Source organism: Ascaphus truei, chromosome 11 (assembly GCF_040206685.1).
Source record: "Ascaphus truei isolate aAscTru1 chromosome 11, aAscTru1.hap1, whole genome shotgun sequence".
Lineage (NCBI taxonomy): Eukaryota > Metazoa > Chordata > Amphibia > Anura > Ascaphidae > Ascaphus > Ascaphus truei.
In genome coordinates, this window is record NC_134493.1 from 61745422 (window position 1) to 61770063 (window position 24642).

General features: G+C 57.8%; 1 protein-coding gene across 2 annotated transcripts in view; it reads left to right on the top strand.

Annotated features, from left to right (window-relative positions):
* Positions 1-24642, top strand: part of LOC142463637 (serine protease 33-like) — a 129477-nt gene that overhangs the window by 19011 nt on the left and 85824 nt on the right. The window contains exon 6 of one of the 2 annotated variants that reach the window (XR_012787475.1): positions 6431-7019. Coding sequence is in view for 1 of the 2 variants with exons in the window: in XM_075566605.1 (XP_075422720.1) it covers positions 6431-6706 (276 nt within the window). In the remaining variant the exon portion in view is untranslated. Of the gene's footprint in view, positions 1-6430; positions 7149-24642 lie in introns of those variants that run through there. The other variant, XM_075566605.1, reaches the window with a different exon arrangement.

Consider the following 24642-nt stretch of genomic DNA (forward strand, 5'->3'; position numbering starts at 1 on the left):
CTGTGTGCCTGTCCCTAACACCGCAGGGTGAGAGTGACCTGTCTGCCTGTCCCTAACACCGCAGGGTGAGTGACCTGTCTGCCTGTCCCTAACACCGCAGGGTGAGAGTGACCTGTCTGCCTGTCCCTAACACCGCAGGGTGAGAGTGACCTGTCTGCCTGTCCCTAACACCGCAGGGTGAGAGTGACCTGTGTGCCTGTCCCTAACACCGCAGGGTGAGAGTGACCTGTGTGCCTGTCCCTAACACCGCAGGGTGAGAGTGACCTGTGTGCCTGTCCCTAACACCGCAGGGTGAGAGTGACCTGTGTGCCTGTCCCTAACACCGCAGGGTGAGAGTGACCTGTGTGCCTGTCCCTAACACCGCAGGGTGAGAGTGACCTGTGTGTCTGTCCCTAACACTGCAGGGTGAGAGTGACCTGTCTGCCTGTCCCTAACACCGCAGGGTGAGAGTGACCTGTGTGCCTCTCCCTAACACCGCAGGGTGAGAGTGACCTGTGTGCCTGTCCCTAACACCGCAGGGTGAGAGTGACCTGTCTGCCTGTCCCTAACACCGCAGGGTGAGAGTGACCTGTGTGTCTGTCCCTAACACCGCAGGGTGAGAGTGACCTGTCTGCCTGTCCCTAACACTGCAGGGTGAGAGTGACCTGTCTGCCTGTCCCTAACACCGCAGGGTGAGAGTGACCTGTGTGCCTGTCCCTAACACCGCAGGGTGAGAGTGACCTGTATGCCTGTCCCTAACACCGCAGGGTGAGAGTGACCTGTCTTCCTGTCCCTAAAACCGCAGGGTGAGAGTGACCTGTCTGCCTGTCCCTAACACCGCAGGGTGAGAGTGACCTGTGTGCCTGTCCCTAACACCGCAGGGTGAGAGTGACCTGTGTGCCTGTCCCTAACACCGCAGGGTGAGAGTGACCTGTCTGCCTGTCCCTAACACCGCAGGGTGAGAGTGACCTGTGTGCCTGTCCCTAACACCGCAGGGTGAGAGTGACCTGTGTGCCTGTCCCTAACACTGCAGGGTGAGAGAGACCTGTGTGTCTGTCCCTAACACCGCAGGGTGAGAGTGACCTGTCTGTCCCTAACACCGCAGGGTGAGAGTGACCTGTGTGTCTGTCCCTAACATCGCAGGGTGAGAGTGACCTGTGTGTCTTTCTCTAACACCGCAGGGTGAGAGTGACCTGTCTGCCTGTCCCTAACACCGCAGGGTGAGAGTGACCTGTGTGCCTGTCCCTAACACCGCAGGGTGAGAGTGACCTGTCTGTCCCTAACACCGCAGGGTGAGAGTGACCTGTCTGCCTGTCCCTAACACCGCAGGGTGAGAGTGACCTGTGTGCCTGTCCCTAACATCGCAGGGTGAGAGTGACCTGTGTGTCTGTCTCTAACACCGCAGGGTGAGAGTGACCTGTCTGCCTGTCCCTAACACCGCAGGGTGAGAGTGACCTGTGTGTCCCTAACACCGCAGGGTGAGAGTGACCTGTGTGTCTGTCCCTAACACCGCAGGGTGAGAGTGACCTGTGTGCCTGTCCCTAACACCGCAGGGTGAGAGTGACCTGTCTGCCTGTCCCTAACACCGCAGGGTGAGAGTGACCTGTGTGTCTGTCTCTAACACCGCAGGGTGAGAGTGACCTGTCTGCCTGTCCCTAACACCGCAGGGTGAGAGTGACCTGTCTGTCCCTAACACCGCAGGGTGAGAGTGACCTGTCTGCCTGTCCCTAACACCGCAGGGTGAGAGTGACCTGTCTGCCTGTCCCTAACACCGCAGGGTGAGAGTGACCTGTCTGCCTGTCCCTAACACCGCAGGGTGAGAGTGACATGCGTGCCTGTCCCTAACACCGCAGGGTGAGAGTGACCTGTCTGCCTGTCCCTAACACCGCAGGGTGAGAGTGACCTGTCTGCCTGTCCCTAACACCGCAGGGTGAGAGTGACCTGTGTGCCTGTCCCTAACACCGCAGGGTGAGAGTGACCTGTGTGCCTGTCCCTAACACCACAGGGTGAGAGTGACCTGTGTGCCTGTCCCTAACACCGCAGGGTGAGAGTGACCTGTGTGCCTGTCCCTAACACTGCAGGGTGAGAGTGACCTGTCTGCCTGTCCCTAACACCGCAGGGTGAGAGTGACCTGTGTGTCTGTCTCTAACACCGCAGGGTGAGAGTGACCTGTGTGTCTGTCTCTAACACCGCAGGGTGAGAGTGACCTGTCTGCCTGTCCCTAACACCGCAGGGTGAGAGTGACCTGTGTGTCTGTCTCTAACACCGCAGGGTGAGAGTGACCTGTCTGCCTGTCCCTAACACCGCAGGGTGAGAGTGACCTGTGTGCCTGTCCCTAACACCGCAGGGTGAGAGTGACCTGTCTGCCTGTCCCTAACACCACAGGGTGAGAGTGACCTGTGTGCCTGTCCCTAACACCGCAGGGTGAGAGTGACCTGTGTGCCTGTCCCTAACACCGCAGGGTGAGAGTGACCTGTCTGCCTGTCCCTAACACCGCAGGGTGAGAGTGACCTGTGTGTCTGTCTCTTACACCGCAGGGTGAGAGTGACCTGTGTGCCTGTCCCTAACACCGCAGGGTGAGAGTGACCTGTGTGCCTGTCCCTAACACCGCAGGGTGAGAGTGACCTGTGTGTCTGTCTCTAACACCGCAGGGTGAGAGTGACCTGTGTGCCTGTCCCTAACACCGCAGGGTGAGAGTGACCTGTCTGCCTGTCCCTAACACCGCAGGGTGAGAGTGACCTGTGTGTCTGTCTCTAACACCGCAGGGTGAGAGTGACCTGTGTGTCTGTCTCTAACACCGCAGGGTGAGAGTGACCTGTGTGCCTGTCCCTAACACCGCAGGGTGAGAGTGACCTGTGTGTCTGTCTCTAACACCGCAGGGTGAGAGTGACCTGTCTGCCTGTCTCTAACACCGCAGGGTGAGAGTGACCTGTGTGCCTGTCCCTAACACCGCAGGGTGAGAGTGACCTGTGTGTCTGTCTCTAACACCGCAGGGTGAGAGTGACCTGTGTGTCCCTAACACCGCAGGGTGAGAGTGACCTGTCTGCCTGTCTCTAACACCGCAGGGTGAGAGTGACCTGTGTGTCTGTCTCTAACACCGCAGGGTGAGAGTGACCTGTGTGCCTGTCCCTAACACCGCAGGGTGAGAGTGACCTGTCTGCCTGTCTCTAACACCGCAGGGTGAGAGTGACCTGTCTGCCTGTCCCTAACACCGCAGGGTGAGAGTGACCTGTCTGCCTGTCCCTAACACCGCAGGGTGAGAGTGACCTGTGTGCCTGTCCCTAACACCACAGGGTGAGAGTGACCTGTGTGCCTGTCCCTAACACCGCAGGGTGAGAGTGACCTGTCTGCCTGTCCCTAACACCGCAGGGTGAGAGTGACCTGTCTGCCTGTCCCTAACACCGCAGGGTGAGAGTGACCTGTGTGTCTGTCTCTAACACCGCAGGGTGAGAGTGACCTGTGTGCCTGTCCCTAACACCGCAGGGTGAGAGTGACCTGTGTGCCTGTCCCTAACACCGCAGGGTGAGAGTGACCTGTGTGCCTGTCCCTAACACCGCAGGGTGAGAGTGACCTGTGTGTCTGTCTCTAACACCGCAGGGTGAGAGTGACCTGTGTGCCTGTCCCTAACACCGCAGGGTGAGAGTGACCTGTCTGCCTGTCCCTAACACCGCAGGGTGAGAGTGACCTGTGTGTCTGTCTCTAACACCGCAGGGTGAGAGTGACCTGTGTGCCTGTCCCTAACACCGCAGGGTGAGAGTGACCTGTGTGCCTGTCCCTAACACCGCAGGGTGAGAGTGACCTGTCTGCCTGTCCCTAACACCGCAGGGTGAGAGTGACCTGTGTGTCTGTCCCTAACACCGCAGGGTGAGAGTGACCTGTGTGCCTGTCCCTAACACCGCAGGGTGAGAGTGACCTGTGTGCCTGTCCCTAACACCGCAGGGTGAGAGTGACCTGTCTGCCTGTCCCTAACACCGCAGGGTGAGAGTGACCTGTGTGCCTGTCCCTAACACCGCAGGGTGAGAGAGACCTGTGTGCCTGTCCCTAACACCGCAGGGTGAGAGTGACCTGTCTGTCCCTAACACCGCAGGGTGAGAGTGACCTGTGTGCCTGTCCCTAACACCGCAGGGTGAGAGTGACCTGTGTGCCTGTCCCTAACACCGCAGGGTGAGAGTGACCTGTGTGCCTGTCCCTAACACCGCAGGGTGAGAGTGACCTGTCTGCCTGTCCCTAACACCGCAGGGTGAGAGTGACCTGTCTGCCTGTCCCTAACACCGCAGGGTGAGAGTGACCTGTCTGCCTGTCCCTAACACCGCAGGGTGAGAGTGACCTGTGTGCCTGTCCCTAACACCGCAGGGTGAGAGTGACCTGTGTGCCTGTCCCTAACACCGCAGGGTGAGAGTTACCTGTGTGCCTGTCCCTAACACCGCAGGGTGAGAGTGACCTGTGTGCCTGTCCCTAACACCGCAGGGTGAGAGTGACCTGTGTGCCTGTCCCTAACACCGCAGGGTGAGAGTGACCTGTGTGTCTGTCTCTAACACCGCAGGGTGAGAGTGACCTGTCTGCCTGTCCCTAACACTGCAGGGTGAGAGTGACCTGTGTGCCTGTCCCTAACACCGCAGGGTGAGAGTGACCTGTGTGCCTGTCCCTAACACCGCAGGGTGAGTGACCTGTGTGCCTGTCCCTAACACCGCAGGGTGAGTGTGACCTGTCTGCCTGTCCCTAACACCGCAGGGTGAGAGTGACCTGTCTGCCTGTCCCTAACACCGCAGGGTGAGAGAGACCTGTCTGCCTGTCCCTAACACCGCAGGGTGAGTGACCTGTATGCCTGTCCCTAACACCGCAGGGTGAGAGTGACCTGTCTGCCTGTCCCTAACACCGCAGGGTGAGAGTGACCTGTCTGCCTGTCCCTAACACCGCAGGGTGAGAGTGACCTGTGTGCCTGTCCCTAACACCGCAGGGTGAGAGTGACCTGTGTGCCTGTCCCTAACACCGCAGGGTGAGTGACCTGTCTGCCTGTCCCTAACACCGCAGGGTGAGAGTGACCTGTGTGCCTGTCCCTAACACCGCAGGGTGAGAGTGACCTGTGTGCCTGTCCCTAACACCGCAGGGTGAGAGTGACCTGTCTGTCTGTCCCTAACACCGCAGGGTGAGAGAGACCTGTGTGCCTGTCCCTAACACCGCAGGGTGAGAGTGACCTGTGTGCCTGTCCCTAACACTGCAGGGTGAGAGTGACCTGTCTGCCTGTCCCTAACACCGCAGGGTGAGAGTGACCTGTCTGCCTGTCCCTAACACCGCAGGGTGAGAGTGACCTGTCTGCCTGTCCCTAACACCGCAGGGTGAGAGTGACCTGTGCGCCTCTCCCTAACACCGCAGGGTGAGAGTGACCTGTGTGTCTGTCTCTAACACCGCAGGGTGAGAGTGACCTGTGTGCCTGTCCCTAACACCGCAGGGTGAGAGTGACCTGTCTGCCTGTCCCTAACACCGCAGGGTGAGAGTGACCTGTGCGCCTCTCCCTAACACCGCAGGGTGAGAGTGACCTGTGTGTCTGTCCCTAACACCGCAGGGTGAGAGTGACCTGTGTGTCTGTCCCTAACACCGCAGGGTGAGAGTGACCTGTCTGCCTGTCCCTAACACCGCAGGGTGAGAGTGACCTGTCTGCCTGTCCCTAACACCGCAGGGTGAGAGTGACCTGTGTGCCTCTCCCTAACACCGCAGGGTGAGAGTGACCTGTCTGCCTGTCCCTAACACCGCAGGGTGAGAGTGACCTGTGTGCCTGTCCCTAACACCGCAGGGTGAGAGTGACCTGTGTGCCTGTCCCTAACACCGCAGGGTGAGTGACCTGTGTGTCTGTCCCTAACACCGCAGGGTGAGAGTGACCTGTGTGTCTGTCTCTAACACCGCAGGGTGAGAGTGACCTGTCTGCCTGTCCCTAACACCGCAGGGTGAGAGTGACCTGTCTGTCCCTAACACCGCAGGGTGAGAGTGACCTGTCTGCCTGTCCCTAACACCGCAGGGTGAGAGTGACCTGTCTGCCTGTCCCTAACACCGCAGGGTGAGAGTGACCTGTCTGCCTGTCCCTAACACCGCAGGGTGAGAGTGACCTGTGTGCCTGTCCCTAACACCGCAGGGTGAGAGTGACCTGTCTGCCTGTCCCTAACACCGCAGGGTGAGAGTGACCTGTCTGCCTGTCCCTAACACCGCAGGGTGAGAGTGACCTGTGTGCCTGTCCCTAACACCGCAGGGTGAGAGTGACCTGTGTGCCTGTCCCTAACACCACAGGGTGAGAGTGACCTGTGTGCCTGTCCCTAACACCGCAGGGTGAGAGTGACCTGTGTGCCTGTCCCTAACACCGCAGGGTGAGAGTGACCTGTGTGCCTGTCCCTAACACCGCAGGGTGAGTGACCTGTCTGCCTGTCCCATATTCCCCCCTCCCTCTCCTGTCTCTCTGCAGGGTGACTCCGGAGGCCCCCTTGTCTGCCTCTGGGACGGTACGTGGTTATTGACCGGTATAGTGAGTTGGGGTTTCGGCTGTGCTGATCCAAACCGCCCCGGGGTGTACACCCGCGTCACAGCCTACTCCGACTGGATCAAACAGCTCATCCCCGACTTCGTCCTCACATATGGAAACGTTTCGCTGGGAGGGAACCCCGGGAAAGGGGCGGGCGACAGGCCGTGTACGTGCATCTCCAGCCTCCTCATCCTCTTCTTCCTTCGTAAGCTGCTGTAACCCCGCGGCAGGCGGAGAATCAGCGCCAGGATAACGCGGACATTAAGCGCGCCGTCCCTTTGTACAGACAGAATGTGCCCCCCGATAACCTCCACCCCCCCCCCCCACATTCCCTCCGTGTCTCGGGGAGCGATTAACCCCGTCGCTGCCACCACCGAAGCATTCCGATGAGAAGATGATTTGTTTGTTTTTTGCGACGCCCCTCTGTGGCGCGGGAGGGGTAATAAAGGTAAGGTATTGCCCTGACATGAACCCCTCCCCTGCCCATCGGGTCTGCAAACATTCACCCCCCAAAAAAATAAAGCATTCTCGGGTCCCTGATGTGACCTGAGATTGTGGCACAGACTGTGTGTGCCGGCGAGGGACACGCGAGGGACACGCGAGGGACACGCGAGGGACACGCGAGACATTACAGTGTTTGTTAATTAAACCTTCAAAATCAGCTGTATCTGCTCTGTATGTATTGCAATACACACCGTGACCACAGGGCGTCACTGTCACTGATACCCATAGGGAATATACCCTGATATATACACACAGTGACCGCAGGGTGTCACTGATACCCATAGGGAATATACCCTGCTATATACACACAGTGACCGCAGGGTGTCACTGATACCCATAGGGAATATACCCCGCTATATACACACAGTGACCGCAGGGTGTAACTGATACCCATAGGGAATATACCCCGCTATATACACACAGTGACCACGGGGTGTCACTGATACCCATAGGGAATATACCCTGCTATATACACACAGTGACCGCGGGGTGTCACTGATACCCATAGGGAATATACCCTGCTATATACACACAGTGACCGCGGGGTGTCACTGATACCCATAGGGAATATACCCTGCTATATACACACAGTGACCGTGGGGTGTCACTGATACCCATAGGGAATATACCCTGCTATATACACACAGTGACCGCAGGGACCTGGTAAGGTGATCAGGTGTCCCGGTTTCGCCGGGACAGTCCCGGCTGCCTGACATTCTGTAAAATGTCCCGTTTTTTTGTGGCTGTCCCGCTTTTGACCATCTGAGCAGGGGGGGCAGCAGAGAGCAGAGAATGCAGGGAGGAGAGCAGGGGCCGGGTCTGAGCTGCGGAGCCCCAGCAGTGAGACCCGGAAGTGTCAGTGAGAACTTCCGGTGTCTGCTGTCAGGGCTCAAGATGGCTTCCCCCACCCATGCAGGTATGGTCCAGAATGGGGGACACTCACTCACACAATGGGGGGGAAGAGACACACAGCATTGGGAGAGACACAGAGAGAGACACAGGCACAGCATGGGGAGGCAGAAAGTATGGGGAGAGACACAGTGTGGGGAGAGACACAGTATGGGGAGAGACACAGAGGCACAGCATGGGGAGAGACACAGTATGGGGAGAGACACAGAGGCACAGCATGGGGAGAGACACACAGTGTGGGGAGAGACAGTGTGGGAGAGACACAGTGTGGGGAGAGACACAGAGGCACAGCATGGGGAGAGACACAGAGTGGGGAGAGACACAGTGTGGGGAGAGACACAGTGTGGGGAGAGACACAGAGGCACAGCATGGGGAGAGACACAGAGTGGGGAGAGACACAGTGTGGGGAGAGACACAGTGTGGGGAGAGACACAGTGTGGGGAGAGACACAGAGGCACAGCATGGGGAGAGACACAGAGGCACAGCATGGGGAGAGACACAGCGTGGGGAGAGACACAGCGTGGGGAGAGACAGTGTGGGGAGAGACACAGAGGCACAGCATGGGGAGAGACAGCATGGGGAGAGACACAGCGTGGGGAGAGACACAGCGTGGGGAGAGACACAGCGTGGGGAGAGACACACAGTGTGGGGAGAGACACAGAGGCACAGCATGGGGAGGGACACACAGTGTGGGGAGAGACACAATATGGCGAGAGACACACAGTGTGGGGAGAGACACAGAGGCACAGCATGGGGGGTGAAATACAGAGGCACAGCATGGGGAGAGACACAGAGGCACAGCATGGGGAGAGACACAGCATGGGGAGAGACACAGCGTGGGGAGAGACACAGCGTGGGGAGAGACACAGCGTGGGGAGAGACACAGCGTGGGGAGAGACACAGCGTGGGGAGAGACTCAGCGTGGGAAGAGACACAGCGTGGGGAGAGAGTGACAGAGACACAGCATGGGGAGAGAGTCAGACACAGCATGGGGAGAGACACAGAGGCACAGCATGGGGAAAGAGACACAGAGACACAGCATGGGGAGAGAGACACAGAGGCACAGCATGGGGAGAGACACAGAGGCACAGCATGGGGAGAGAGACACAGAGACACAGCATGGGGAGAGAGACACAGACACAGCATGGGGAGAGAGACAGAGGCACAGCATGAGGAGAGACACAGCATGGAGAGAGAGACAGAGACACAGCATGCGGAGAGAGACACAGAGGCACAGCATGGGGAGAGAGACAGAGACACAGCATGGGGAGAGAGACACAGAGGCACAGCATGGGGAGAGAGACACAGAGGCACAGCATGGGGAGAGACAGAGTCACAGCATGGGGAGAGAGACACACAGTGTGGGGAGAGAGACACAGTGTGGGGAGAGACACAGAGGCACAGCATGGGGAGAGACACAGAGGCACAGCATGGGGAGAGACACAGACACAGCATGGGGAGAGAGACACAGAGGCACAGCATGGGGAGAGAGACACAAAGGCACAGCATGGGGAGAGAGACACAGAGGCACAGCATGGGGAGAGAGACACAAAGGCACAGCATGGGGAGAGAGACACAGAGGCACAGCATGGGGAGAGAGACACAGAGGCACAGCATGGGGAGAGAGACAGAGGCACAGCATGAGGAGAGACACAGCATGGAGAGAGAGACAGAGACACAGCATGGAGAGAGAGACAGAGACACAGCATGCGGAGAGAGACACAGAGGCACAGCATGGGGAGAGAGACACAGAGGCACAGCATGGGGAGAGAGACACAGAGGCACAGCATGGGGAGAGAGACAGAGGCACAGCATGAGGAGAGACACAGCATGGAGAGAGAGACAGAGACACAGCATGCGGAGAGAGACACAGAGGCACAGCATGGGGAGAGAGACAGAGACACAGCATGGGGAGAGAGACACAGAGGCACAGCATGGGGAGAGAGACACAGAGGCACAGCATGGGGAGAGACAGAGTCACAGCATGGGGAGAGAGACACACAGTGTGGGGAGAGAGACACAGTGTGGGGAGAGACACAGAGGCACAGCATGGGGAGAGACACAGAGGCACAGCATGGGGAGAGACACAGCATGGAGAGAGACACAGAGGCACAGCATGGAGAGAGAGACAGAGACACAGCATGCGGAGAGAGACACAGAGGCACAGCATGGGGAGAGAGACACAGAGGCACAGCATGGGGAGAGAGACACAGAGGCACAGCATGGGGAGAGAGACAGAGGCACAGCATGAGGAGAGACACAGCATGGAGAGAGAGACAGAGACACAGCATGCGGAGAGAGACACAGAGGCACAGCATGGGGAGAGAGACAGAGACACAGCATGGGGAGAGAGACACAGAGGCACAGCATGGGGAGAGAGACACAGAGGCACAGCATGGGGAGAGACAGAGTCACAGCATGGGGAGAGAGACACACAGTGTGGGGAGAGAGACACAGTGTGGGGAGAGACACAGAGGCACAGCATGGGGAGAGACACAGAGGCACAGCATGGGGAGAGACACAGACACAGCATGGGGAGAGAGACACAGAGGCACAGCATGGGGAGAGAGACACAGAGGCACAGCATGGGGAGAGAGACACAGTGTGGGGAGAGACACAGAGGCACAGCATGGGGAGAGAGGCACAGAGACACAGCATGGGGAGAAACATAGAGGCACAGCATGGGGAGAGACACAGAGGCACAGCATGGGGAGAGACACAGACACAGCATGGGGAGAGAGACACAGAGGCACAGCATGGGGAGAGAGACACAGAGGCACAGCATGGGGAGAGAGACACAGAGGCACAGCATGGGGAGAGACACAGAGACACAGCATGGGGAGAGATACACAGACACAGCATGGGGAGAGAGACACAGAGGCACAGCATGGGGAGAGAGACACAGACACAGCATGAGGAGAGACAGAGGCACAGCATGGGGAGAGAGACACAGAGGCACAGCATGAGGAGAGACACAGAGACACAGCATGGGGAGAGAGACACAGACACAGCATGAGGAGAGACAGAGGCACAGCATGGGGAGAGAGACACAGAGGCACAGCATGAGGAGAGACACACAGACACAGCATGGGGAGAGACACAAAGTGGCACAGCATGGGGAGAGACACAGAGGCACAGCATGGGGAGAGACACAGACACAGCATGGGGAGAGAGACACAGACACAGCATGGGGAGAGAGACATAGAGGCACAGCATGGGGAGAGACACAGAGGCACAGCATGGGGAGAGACACAGAGGCACAGCATGGGGGGAGAGACACAGACACAGCATGGGGAGAGAGACACAGACACAGCATGGGGAGAGAGACACAGAGGCACAGCATGGGGAGAGAGACACAGAGGCCCAGCATGGGGAGAGACACAGAGGCACAGCATGGGGAGAGACACAGACACAGCATGGGGAGAGAGACACAGACACAGCATGGGGAGAGAGACAGAGGCACAGCATGGGGAGAGAGACACAGAGGCACAGCATAGGGAGAGACACAGAGACACAGCATGGGGAGAGACACAGCATGGGGAGAGAGACACAGAGACACAGCATGGGGAAAGAGAGACACAGACACAGCATGGGGAGAGAGTGACAGAGACACAGCATGGGGAGAGAGACAGACACAGCATGGGGAGAGACACAGAGGCACAGCATGGGGAAAGAGAGAAGCACAGCATGGGGAGAGACACAGAGGCACAGCATGGGGAGAGAGACACAGAGACACAGCATGGGGAGAGAGACACAGAGACACAGCATGGGGAGAGAGACACAGAGGCACAGCATGGGGAGAGAGACACAGAGGCACAGCATGGGGAGAGAGACACAGAGGCACAGCATGGGGAGAGAGACAGAGGCACAGCATGGGGAGAGACACAGAGACACAGCATGGGGAGAGAGACACAGAGGCACAGCATGGGGAGAGACACAGAAGCACAGCATGGGGAGAGAGGCACAGGCACAGCATGGGGAGAGACACACAGAGACACAGCATGGGGAGAGAGACACAGAGGCACAGCATGGGGAGAGAGACACAGAGGCACAGCATGGGGAGAGAGAGAGGCACAGCATGGGGAGAGAGACACAGAGTCACAGCATGGGGAGAGACACAGAGGCACAGCATGGGGAGAGAGACACAGAGGCACAGCATGGGGAGAGAGACACAGAGACACAGCATGGGGAGAGAGACAGAGACACAGCATGGGGAGAGCGACAGAGACACAGCATGGGGAGAGAGACACAGACACAGCATGGGGAGAGAGACACAGACACAGCATGGGGAGAAAGACACAGAGGCACAGCATGGGGAGAGAGAGGCACAGCATGGGGAGAGAGAGACAGAGGCACAGCATGGGGAGAGACAGAGACACAGCATGGGGAGAGACACAGTATGGGGAGAGACACAGTGTGTGGAGAGACACAGTATGGGGAGAGACAGTGTGGGGAGAGACACAGTATGGGGAGAGAGACACAGACACAGCATGGGGAGAGACACAGCATGGGGAGAGACACAGAGGCACAGCATGGGGAGAGACACAGACACAGCATGGGGAGAGAGACACAGACACAGCATGGGGAGATAGACACAGACACAGCATGAGGAGAGAGGGAGAGAGACACAGAGGCACAGCATGGGGAGAGACACACAGTGTGGGGAGAGAGACACAGACACAGCATGGGGAGAGAGACACAGAGGCACAGCATGGGGAGAGAGATACAGAGGCACAGCATGGGGAGAGAGACACAGAGACACAGCATGGGGAGAGAGACACAGAGACACAGCATGGGGAGAGAGACACAGAGGCATAGCATGGGGAGAGACACAGAGGCACAGCATGGGGAGAGAGACACAGAGGCACAGCATGGGGAGAGAGACACAGACACAGCATGGGGAGAGAGACACAGACACAGCATGGGGAGAGAGACACAGACACAGCATGGGGAGAGAGGGAGAGAGACACAGAGGCACAGCATGGGGAGAGACACACAGACACAGCATGGGGAGAGAGACACAGAGGCACAGCATGGGGAGAGAGACACAGACACAGTATGGGGAGAGAGACACAGAGGCACAGCATGGGGAGAGAGACACAGACACAGTATGGGGAGAGAGACACAGAGGCACAGCATGGGGAGAGAGACACAGAGGCACAGCATGGGGAGAGAGACAGAGACACAGCATGGGGAGAGAGACACAGAGGCACAGCATGGGTAGAGAGAGACAGAGGCACAGCATGGGGAGAGAGAGAGGCACAGCATGGGGAGAGAGACACAGACACAGAGGCACAGCATGGGTAGAGAGAGACAGAGGCACAGCATGGGGAGAGAGAGAGGCACAGCATGGGGAGAGAGACACAGAGGTACAGCATGGGGAGAGACACACAGTGTGGGGAGAGAGACACAGAGACACAGCATGGGGAGAGAGACACAGAGGCACAGCATGGGGAGAGACACAGCATGGGGAGAGACACAGACACAGCATGGGGAGAGACTGTCTGGGGAGAGGCACAGCATGGGGAGAGACACAGTGTGGGGAGAGACACAGACACAGTATGGGGAGAGAGACACAGAGGCACAGCATGGGGAGAGAGACAGAGACACAGCATGGGGAGAGAGACACAGAGGCACAGCATGGGGAGAGAGACACAGACACAGCATGGGGAGAGAGACACAGAGGCACAGCATGGGGAGAGAGACACAGTATGGAGAGAGACACACAGTGTGGGGAGAGACACAGACACAGCATGGGGAGAGAGATACAGACACAGCATGGGGAGAGAGATACAGACACAGCATGGGGAGAGAGACACAGACACAGCATGGGGAGAGAGACACAGACACAGCATGGGGAGAGAGGGAGAGAGACACAGAGGCACAGCATGGGGAGAGACACAGTATGGGGAGAGACACAGAGGCACAGCATGGGGAGAGAAACAGAGACACAGCATGGGGAGAGAGACACAGAGGCACAGCATGGGGAGAGAGACACAAAAACACGGCATGGGGAGAGAGACAGAGACACTGCATGGGGATAGAGACACAGAGACACAGCATGGGGAGAGAGACAGAGACACAGCATGGGGAGAGAGACACATCATTGGGAGAGAGACAGATGGGAGAGAGACACAGAGGAACAGCATGGGGAGAGAGACAGACACAGCATGGGGAGAGACACAGACACAGCATGGGGAGAGAGACACAGACACGGCATGGGGAGAGACACAGCATGGGGAGAGACACAGACACGGCATGGGGAGAGACACAGAGGCACAGCATGGGGAGAGACACAGAGGCACAGCATGGGGAGAGAGACAGAGACACAGCATGGGGAGAGACACAGAGGCACAGCATGGGGAGAGAGACACAGAGGCACAGCATGGGGAGAGAGAGAGACACAGCATGGGGAGAGAGACACAGAGGCACAGCATGGGGAGAGAGACAGACACAGCATGGTGAGAGAGACACAGAGGCACAGCATGGGAGAGAGACAGAGACACAGCATGGGGAAAGAGAGACACAGACACAGAGGCACAGCATGGGGAGAGAGACACAGACACGGCATGGGGAGACAGACACAGAGGCACAGCATGGGGAGAGAGACAGAGACACAGCATGGGGAGAGACAGAGACACAGCATGGGGAGAGAGACACAGAGGCACAGCATGGGGAGAGAGACACACAGACACAGCATGGGGAGAGAGAGACAGAGACACAGCATGGGGAGAGAGACAAAGAGGTACAGCATGGGGAGAGACACAGACACAGAGGCACAGCATGGGGAGAGACACAGAGTCACAGCATGGGGAGAGACACAGTGTGGGGAGAGACACAGTATGGGGAGAGACACAGAGGCACAGCATGGGGAGAGACACAGCATGGGGAGAGACACAGACACAGCATGGGGAGAGACAGTGTGGGGAGAGGCACAGCATGGGGAGAGACACACAGTGTGGGGAGAGACACAGAGGCACAGCATGGGGAGAGACACAGTGTGGGGAGAGACACAGAGGCACAGCATGGGGAGAGACACAGAGGCACAGCATGGGGAGAGAGACAGAGACACAGCATGGGGAGAGACACAGAGGCACAGCATGGGGAGAGAGACACAGAGGCACAGCATGGGGAGAGAGAGAGACAAAGCATGGGGAGAGAGACACAGAGGCACAGCATGGGGAGAGAGACAGACACAGCATGGGGAGAGAGACACAGAGGCACAGCATGGGAGAGAGACAGAGACACAGCATGGGGAAAGAGAGACACAGACACAGAGGCACAGCATGGGGAGAGAGAGACAGAGACACAGCATGGGGAGAGAGACAAAGAGGTACAGCATGGGGAGAGACACAGACACAGAGGCACAGCATGGGGAGAGACACAGACACAGCATGGGGAGAGAGACACAGAGGCACAGCATGGGGAGAGACACAGAGTCACAGCATGGGGAGAGACAGTGTGGGGAGAGACACAGCATGGGGAGAGAGACAAAGAGGTACAGCATGGGGAGAGACACAGACACAGAGGCACAGCATGGGGAGAGAGACACAGAGGCACAGCATGGGGAGAGACACAGAGTCACAGCATGGGGAGAGACACAGTGTGGGGAGAGACACAGAGGCACAGCATGGGGAGAGAGACACAGACACAGCATGGGGAGAGAGACACAGACACAGCATGGGGAGAGAGACACAGACACAGCATGGGGAGAGAGGGAGAGAGACACAGAGGCACAGCATGGGGAGAGACACACAGACACAGCATGGGGAGAGAGACACAGAGGCACAGCATGGGGAGAGACACACAGACACAGTATGGGGAGAGAGACACAGAGGCACAGCATGGGGAGAGAGACACAGACACAGTATGGGGAGAGAGACACAGAGGCACAGCATGGGGAGAGAGACACAGAGGCACAGCATGGGGAGAGAGACAGAGACACAGCATGGGGAGAGAGACACAGAGGCACAGCATGGGTAGAGAGAGACAGAGGCACAGCATGGGGAGAGAGAGAGGCACAGCATGGGGAGAGAGACACAGACACAGAGGCACAGCATGGGTAGAGAGAGACAGAGGCACAGCATGGGGAGAGAGAGAGGCACAGCATGGGGAGAGAGACACAGAGGTACAGCATGGGGAGAGACACACAGTGTGGGGAGAGAGACACAGAGACACAGCATGGGGAGAGAGACACAGAGGCACAGCATGGGGAGAGACACAGCATGGGGAGAGACACAGACACAGCATGGGGAGAGACAGTCTGGGGAGAGGCACAGCATGGGGAGAGACACAGTGTGGGGAGAGACACAGACACAGTATGGGGAGAGAGACACAGAGGCACAGCATGGGGAGAGAGACAGAGACACAGCATGGGGAGAGAGACACAGAGGCACAGCATGGGGAGAGAGACACAGACACAGCATGGGGAGAGAGACACAGAGGCACAGCATGGGGAGAGAGACACAGTATGGAGAGAGACACACAGTGTGGGGAGAGACACAGACACAGCATGGGGAGAGAGATACAGACACAGCATGGGGAGAGAGATACAGACACAGCATGGGGAGAGAGACACAGACACAGCATGGGGAGAGAGACACAGACACAGCATGGGGAGAGAGGGAGAGAGACACAGAGGCACAGCATGGGGAGAGAAACAGAGACACAGCATGGGGAGAGAAACAGAGACACAGCATGGGGAGAGAGACACAGAGGCACAGCATGGGGAGAGAAACACAAAAACACGGCATGGGGAGAGAGACAGAGACACTGCATGGGGATAGAGACACAGAGACACAGCATGGGGAGAGAGACAGAGACACAGCATGGGGAGAGAGACACATCATTGGGAGAGAGACAGATGGGAGAGAGACACAGAGGAACAGCATGGGGAGAGAGACAGACACAGCATGGGGAGAGACACAGACACAGCATGGGGAGAGAGACACAGACACGGCATGGGGAGAGACACAGCATGGGGAGAGACACAGACACGGCATGGGGAGAGACACAGAGGCACAGCATGGGGAGAGACACAGAGGCACAGCATGGGGAGAGAGACAGAGACACAGCATGGGGAGAGACACAGAGGCACAGCATGGGGAGAGAGACACAGAGGCACAGCATGGGGAGAGAGAGAGACACAGCATGGGGAGAGAGACACAGAGGCACAGCATGGGGAGAGAGACAGACACAGCATGGTGAGAGAGACACAGAGGCACAGCATGGGAGAGAGACAGAGACACAGCATGGGGAAAGAGAGACACAGACACAGAGGCACAGCATGGGGAGAGAGACACAGACACGGCATGGGGAGACAGACACAGAGGCACAGCATGGGGAGAGAGACAGAGACACAGCATGGGGAGAGACAGAGACACAGCATGGGGAGAGACAGAGACACAGCATGGGGAGAGAGACACAGAGGCACAGCATGGGGAGAGAGACACACAGACACAGCATGGGGAGAGAGAGACAGAGACACAGCATGGGGAGAGAGACAAAGAGGTACAGCATGGGGAGAGACACAGACACAGAGGCACAGCATGGGGAGAGACACAGAGTCACAGCATGGGGAGAGACACAGTGTGGGGAGAGACACAGTATGGGGAGAGACACAGAGGCACAGCATGGGGAGAGACACAGCATGGGGAGAGACACAGACACAGCATGGGGAGAGACAGTGTGGGGAGAGGCACAGCATGGGGAGAGACACACAGTGTGGGGAGAGACACAGAGGCACAGCATGGGGAGAGACACAGTGTGGGGAGAGACACAGAGGCACAGCATGGGGAGAGACACAGAGGCACAGCATGGGGAGAGAGACAGAGACACAGCATGGGGAGAGACACAGAGGCACAGCATGGGGAGAGAGACACAGAGGCACAGCATGGGGAGAGAGAGAGACAAAGCATGGGGAGAGAGACACAGAGGCACAGCATGGGGAGAGAGACAGACACAGCATGGGGAGAGAGACACAGAGGCACAGCATGGGAGAGAGACAGAGACACAGCATGGGGAAAGAGAGACACAGACACAGAGGCACAGCATGGGGAGAGAGAGACAGAGACACAGCATGGGGAGAGAGACAAAGAGGTACAGCATGGGGAGAGACACAGACACAGAGGCACAGCATGGGGAGAGACACAGACACAGCATGGGGAGAGAGACACAGAGGCACAGCATGGGGAGAGACACAGAGTCACAGCATGGGGAGAGACAGTGTGGGGAGAGACACAGCATGGGGAGAGAGACAAAGAGGTACAGCATGGGGAGAGACACAGACACAGAGGCACAGCATGGGGAGAGAGACACAGAGGCACAGCATGGGGAGAGACACAGAGTCACAGCATGGGGAGAGACACAGTGTGGGGAGAGACACAGTATGGGGAGAGACACAGAGGCACAGCATGGGGAGAGACACAGCATGGGGAGAGACACAGACACAGCATGGGGAGAGACAGTGTGGGGAGAGGCACAGCATGGGGAGAGACACACAGTGTGGGGAGAGACACAGAGGCACAGCATGGGGAGAGACACAGTGTGGGGAGAGACACAGACACAGTATGGGGAGAGAGACACAGAGGCACAGCATGGGGAGAGAGACACAGACACAGCATGGGGAGAGAGACACAGAGGCACAGCATGGGGAGAGAGACACAGACACAGCATGGGGAGAGAGACACCGACACAGCATGGGGAGAGAGACAGAGACACAGCATGGGGAGAGAGACACAGAGGCACAGCATGGGGAGAGAGACACAGACACAGCATGGGGAGAGAGACACAAAAACACGGCATGGGGAGAGATACAGAGACACAGCATGGGGAGAGAGACAGAGACACAGCATGGGGAGAGAGACACATCATGGGGAGAGAGACATATGGGAGAGAGACACAGAGGCACAGCATGGGGAGAGAGACAGACACAGCATGGGGAGAGACACAGACACAGCATGGGGAGAGAGACACAGACACGGCATGGGGAGAGACACAGAGGCACAGCATGGGGAGAGAGACAGAGACACAGCATGGGGAGAGACACAGAGGCACAGCATGGGGAGAGAGACACAGAGGCACAGCATGGGGAGAGAGACAGAGACACAGCATGGGGAGAGAGACACAGACACGGCATGGGGAGAGACACAGAGGCACAGCATGGGGAGAGACACAGAGGCACAGCATGGGGAGAGACACAGAGGCACAGCATGAGGAGAGAGACACAGAGACACAGCATGGGGAGAGAGACACAGACACGGCATGGGGAGAGAGACACAGACACGGCATGGGGAGAGAGGCACAGAGACACAGCATGGGGAGAAAGACACAGAGGCACAGCATGGGGAGAGAGACACAGAGACACAGCATGGGGAGAGAGACAGAGTCACAGCATGGGGAGAGACACAGAGGCACAGCATGGGGAGAGAGACACAGAGGCACAGCATGGGGAGAGAGACACAGACACGGCATGGGGAGACAGACACAGAGGCACAGCATGGGGAGAGAGACAGAGACACAGCATGGGGAGAGACAGAGACACAGCATGGGGAGAGAGACACAGAGGCACAGCATGGGGAGAGAGACACACAGACACAGCATGGGGAGAGAGACACAGAGGCACAGCATGGGGAGAGAGACACAGAGACACAGCATGGGGAGAGAGACACAGAGACACAGCATGGGGAGAGACACAGCATGGGGAGAGACACAGAGACACAGCATGGGGAGAGAGACACAGAGGCACAGCATGGGGAGAGAGACACAGACACGGCATGGGGAGAGAGACACAGAGACACAGCATGGGGAGAGAGACACAGACACGGCATGGGGAGAGAGGCACAGAGACACAGCATGGGGAGAGAGACACAGAGGCACAGCATGGGGAGAGAGACACAGAGACACAGCATGGGGAGAGAGACAGAGTCACAGCATGGGGAGAGACACAGAGGCACAGCATGGGGAGAGAGACACAGAGGCACAGCATGGGGAGAGAGACACAGACACGGCATGGGGAGACAGACACAGAGGCACAGCATGGGGAGAGAGACAGAGACACAGCATGGGGAGAGAGACACAGACACAGCATGGGGAGAGACACAGAGGCACAGCATGGGGAGAGACACAGCATGGGGAGAGACACAGAGTCACAGCATGGGGAGAGAGACACAGAGACACAGCATGGGGAGAGAGACACAGAGGCACAGCATGGGGAGAGAGACACAGAGACACAGCATGGGGAGAGAGACACAGAGGCACAGCATGGGGAGAGAGACACAGACACAGCATGGGGAGAGACACAGAGGCACAGCATGGGGAGAGACACAGAGACACAGCATGGGGAGAGAGACACAGAGTCACAGCATGGGGAGAGAGACACAGAGGCACAGCATGGGCAGAGAGACACAGAGACACAGCATGGGGAGAGAGACACAGAGGTACAGCATGGGGAGAGAGACACAGAGGCACAGCATGGGGAGAGAGACACAGAGACACAGCATGGGGAGAGACACAGAGACACAGCATGGGGAGAGAGACACAGAGGTACAGCATGGGGAGAGAGACACAGAGGCACAGCATGGGGAGAGAGACACAGAGACACAGCATGGGGAGAGACACAGAGGCACAGCATGGGGAGAGAGACACAGAGACACAGCATGGGGAGAGAGACACAGAGACACAGCATGGGGAGAGACACAGAGGCACAGCATGGGGAGAGAGACACAGAGGCACAGCATGGGGAGAGAGACACAGACACAGCATGGGGAGAGACACAGAGGCACAGCATGGGGAGAGAGACACAGAGGCACAGCATGGGGAGAGAGACACAGACACAGCATGGGGAGAGAGACACAGAGTCACAGCATGGGGAGAGAGACACAGACACAGCATGGGGAGAGACACAGAGGCACAGCATGGGGAGAGAGACAGAGACACAGCATGGGGAGAGAGACACAGAGGCACAGCATGGGGAGAGAGACACAGAGACACAGCATGGGGAGAGACACAGAGGCACAGCATGGGGAGAGAGACAGAGACACAGCATGGGGAGAGAGACACAGAGGCACAGCATGGGGAGAGACACAGAGGCACAGCATGGGGAGAGAGACACAGACACGGCATGGGGAGAGAGACACAGAGGCACAGCATGGGAAGAGAGACACAGACACGGCATGGGGAGAGAGACACAGAGACACAGCATGGGGAGAGACACAGAGGCACAGCATGGGGAGAGAGACACAGAGGCACAGCATGGGGAGAGAGACACAGAGACACAGCATGGGGAGAGACACAGAGGCACAGCATGGGGAGAGAGACACAGAGGCACAGCATGGGGAGAGAGACACAGACACAGCATGGGGAGAGAGGCACAGAGGCACAGCATGGGGAGAGAGACACAGACACAGCGTGGGGAGAGAGACACAGAGTCACAGCATGGGGAGAGAGATACAGAGGCACAGCATGGGGAGAGAGATACAGAGGCACAGCATGGGGAGAGAGACACAGAGGCACAGCATGGGGAGAGAGATACAGAGGCACAGCATGGGGAGAGAGACACAGAGGCACAGCATGGGGAGAGAGACACAGAGACACAGCATGGGGAGAGACACAGAGGCACAGCATGGGGAGAGAGACACAGAGGCACAGCATGGGGAGAGAGACACAGACACAGCATGGGGAGAGAGACACAGAGTCACAGCATGGGGAGAGAGACACAGACACAGCATGGGGAGAGACACAGAGGCACAGCATGGGGAGAGAGACAGAGACACAGCATGGGGAGACACAGAGGCACAGCATGGGGAGAGAGGCACAGAGGCACAGCATGGGGAGAGAGACAGAGGCACAGCATGGGGAGAGAGACACAGACACAGCATGGGGAGAGACACAGAGGCACAGCATGGGGAGAGAGACACAGAGGCACAGCATGGGGAGAGACACAGAGGCACAGCATGGGGAGAGAGGCACAGAGCCACAGCATGGGGAGAGACACAGACACAGCATGGGGAGAGAGACACAGAGGCATAGCATGGGGAGAGAGACAGAGACACAGCATGGGGAGAGAGACAGAGACACAGCATGGGGAGAGAGACAGAGACACAGCATGGGGAGAGAGACACAGACACAGCATGGGGAGAGACACAGAGGCACAGCATGGGGAGAGACACAGCATGGGGAGAGACACAGAGTCACAGCATGGGGAGAGAGACACAGAGACACAGCATGGGGAGAGAGACACAGACACGGCATGGGGAGAGAGACACAGAGACACAGCATGGGGAGAGAGACACAGACACGGCATGGGGAGAGAGGCACAGAGACACAGCATGGGGAGAAAGACACAGAGGCACAGCATGGGGAGAGAGACACAGAGACACAGCATGGGGAGAGAGACAGAGTCACAGCATGGGGAGAGACACAGAGGCACAGCATGGGGAGAGAGACACAGAGGCACAGCATGGGGAGAGAGACACAGACACGGCATGGGGAGACAGACACAGAGGCACAGCATGGGGAGAGAGACAGAGACACAGCATGGGGAGAGACAGAGACACAGCATGGGGAGAGAGACACAGAGGCACAGCATGGGGAGAGAGACACACAGACACAGCATGGGGAGAGAGACACAGAGGCACAGCATGGGGAGAGAGACACAGAGACACAGCATGGGGAGAGAGACACAGAGACACAGCATGGGGAGAGACACAGCATGGGGAGAGACACAGAGACACAGCATGGGGAGAGAGACACAGAGGCACAGCATGGGGAGAGAGACACAGACACGGCATGGGGAGAGAGACACAGAGACACAGCATGGGGAGAGAGACACAGACACGGCATGGGGAGAGAGGCACAGAGACACAGCATGGGGAGAGAGACACAGAGGCACAGCATGGGGAGAGAGACACAGAGACACAGCATGGGGAGAGAGACAGAGTCACAGCATGGGGAGAGACACAGAGGCACAGCATGGGGAGAGAGACACAGAGGCACAGCATGGGGAGAGAGACACAGACACGGCATGGGGAGACAGACACAGAGGCACAGCATGGGGAGAGAGACAGAGACACAGCATGGGGAGAGAGACACAGACACAGCATGGGGAGAGACACAGAGGCACAGCATGGGGAGAGACACAGCATGGGGAGAGACACAGAGTCACAGCATGGGGAGAGAGACACAGAGACACAGCATGGGGAGAGAGACACAGAGGCACAGCATGGGGAGAGAGACACAGAGACACAGCATGGGGAGAGAGACACAGAGGCACAGCATGGGGAGAGAGACACAGACACAGCATGGGGAGAGACACAGAGGCACAGCATGGGGAGAGACACAGAGACACAGCATGGGGAGAGAGACACAGAGTCACAGCATGGGGAGAGAGACACAGAGGCACAGCATGGGCAGAGAGACACAGAGACACAGCATGGGGAGAGAGACACAGAGGTACAGCATGGGGAGAGAGACACAGAGGCACAGCATGGGGAGAGAGACACAGAGACACAGCATGGGGAGAGACACAGAGACACAGCATGGGGAGAGAGACACAGAGGTACAGCATGGGGAGAGAGACACAGAGGCACAGCATGGGGAGAGAGACACAGAGACACAGCATGGGGAGAGACACAGAGGCACAGCATGGGGAGAGAGACACAGAGACACAGCATGGGGAGAGAGACACAGAGACACAGCATGGGGAGAGACACAGAGGCACAGCATGGGGAGAGAGACACAGAGGCACAGCATGGGGAGAGAGACACAGACACAGCATGGGGAGAGACACAGAGGCACAGCATGGGGAGAGAGACACAGAGGCACAGCATGGGGAGAGAGACACAGACACAGCATGGGGAGAGAGACACAGAGTCACAGCATGGGGAGAGAGACACAGACACAGCATGGGGAGAGACACAGAGGCACAGCATGGGGAGAGAGACAGAGACACAGCATGGGGAGAGAGACACAGAGGCACAGCATGGGGAGAGAGACACAGAGACACAGCATGGGGAGAGACACAGAGGCACAGCATGGGGAGAGAGACAGAGACACAGCATGGGGAGAGAGACACAGAGGCACAGCATGGGGAGAGACACAGAGGCACAGCATGGGGAGAGAGACACAGACACGGCATGGGGAGAGAGACACAGAGGCACAGCATGGGAAGAGAGACACAGACACGGCATGGGGAGAGAGACACAGAGACACAGCATGGGGAGAGACACAGAGGCACAGCATGGGGAGAGAGACACAGAGGCACAGCATGGGGAGAGAGACACAGAGACACAGCATGGGGAGAGACACAGAGGCACAGCATGGGGAGAGAGACACAGAGGCACAGCATGGGGAGAGAGACACAGACACAGCATGGGGAGAGAGGCACAGAGGCACAGCATGGGGAGAGAGACACAGACACAGCATGGGGAGAGAGACACAGAGTCACAGCATGGGGAGAGAGACACAGAGGCACAGCATGGGGAGAGAGATACAGAGGCACAGCATGGGGAGAGAGACACAGAGGCACAGCATGGGGAGAGAGACACAGAGACACAGCATGGGTAGAGACACAGAGGCACAGCATGGGGAGAGAGACACAGAGGCACAGCATGGGGAGAGAGACACAGACACAGCATGGGGAGAGAGACACAGAGTCACAGCATGGGGAGAGAGACACAGACACAGCATGGGGAGAGACACAGAGGCACAGCATGGGGAGAGAGACAGAGACACAGCATGGGGAG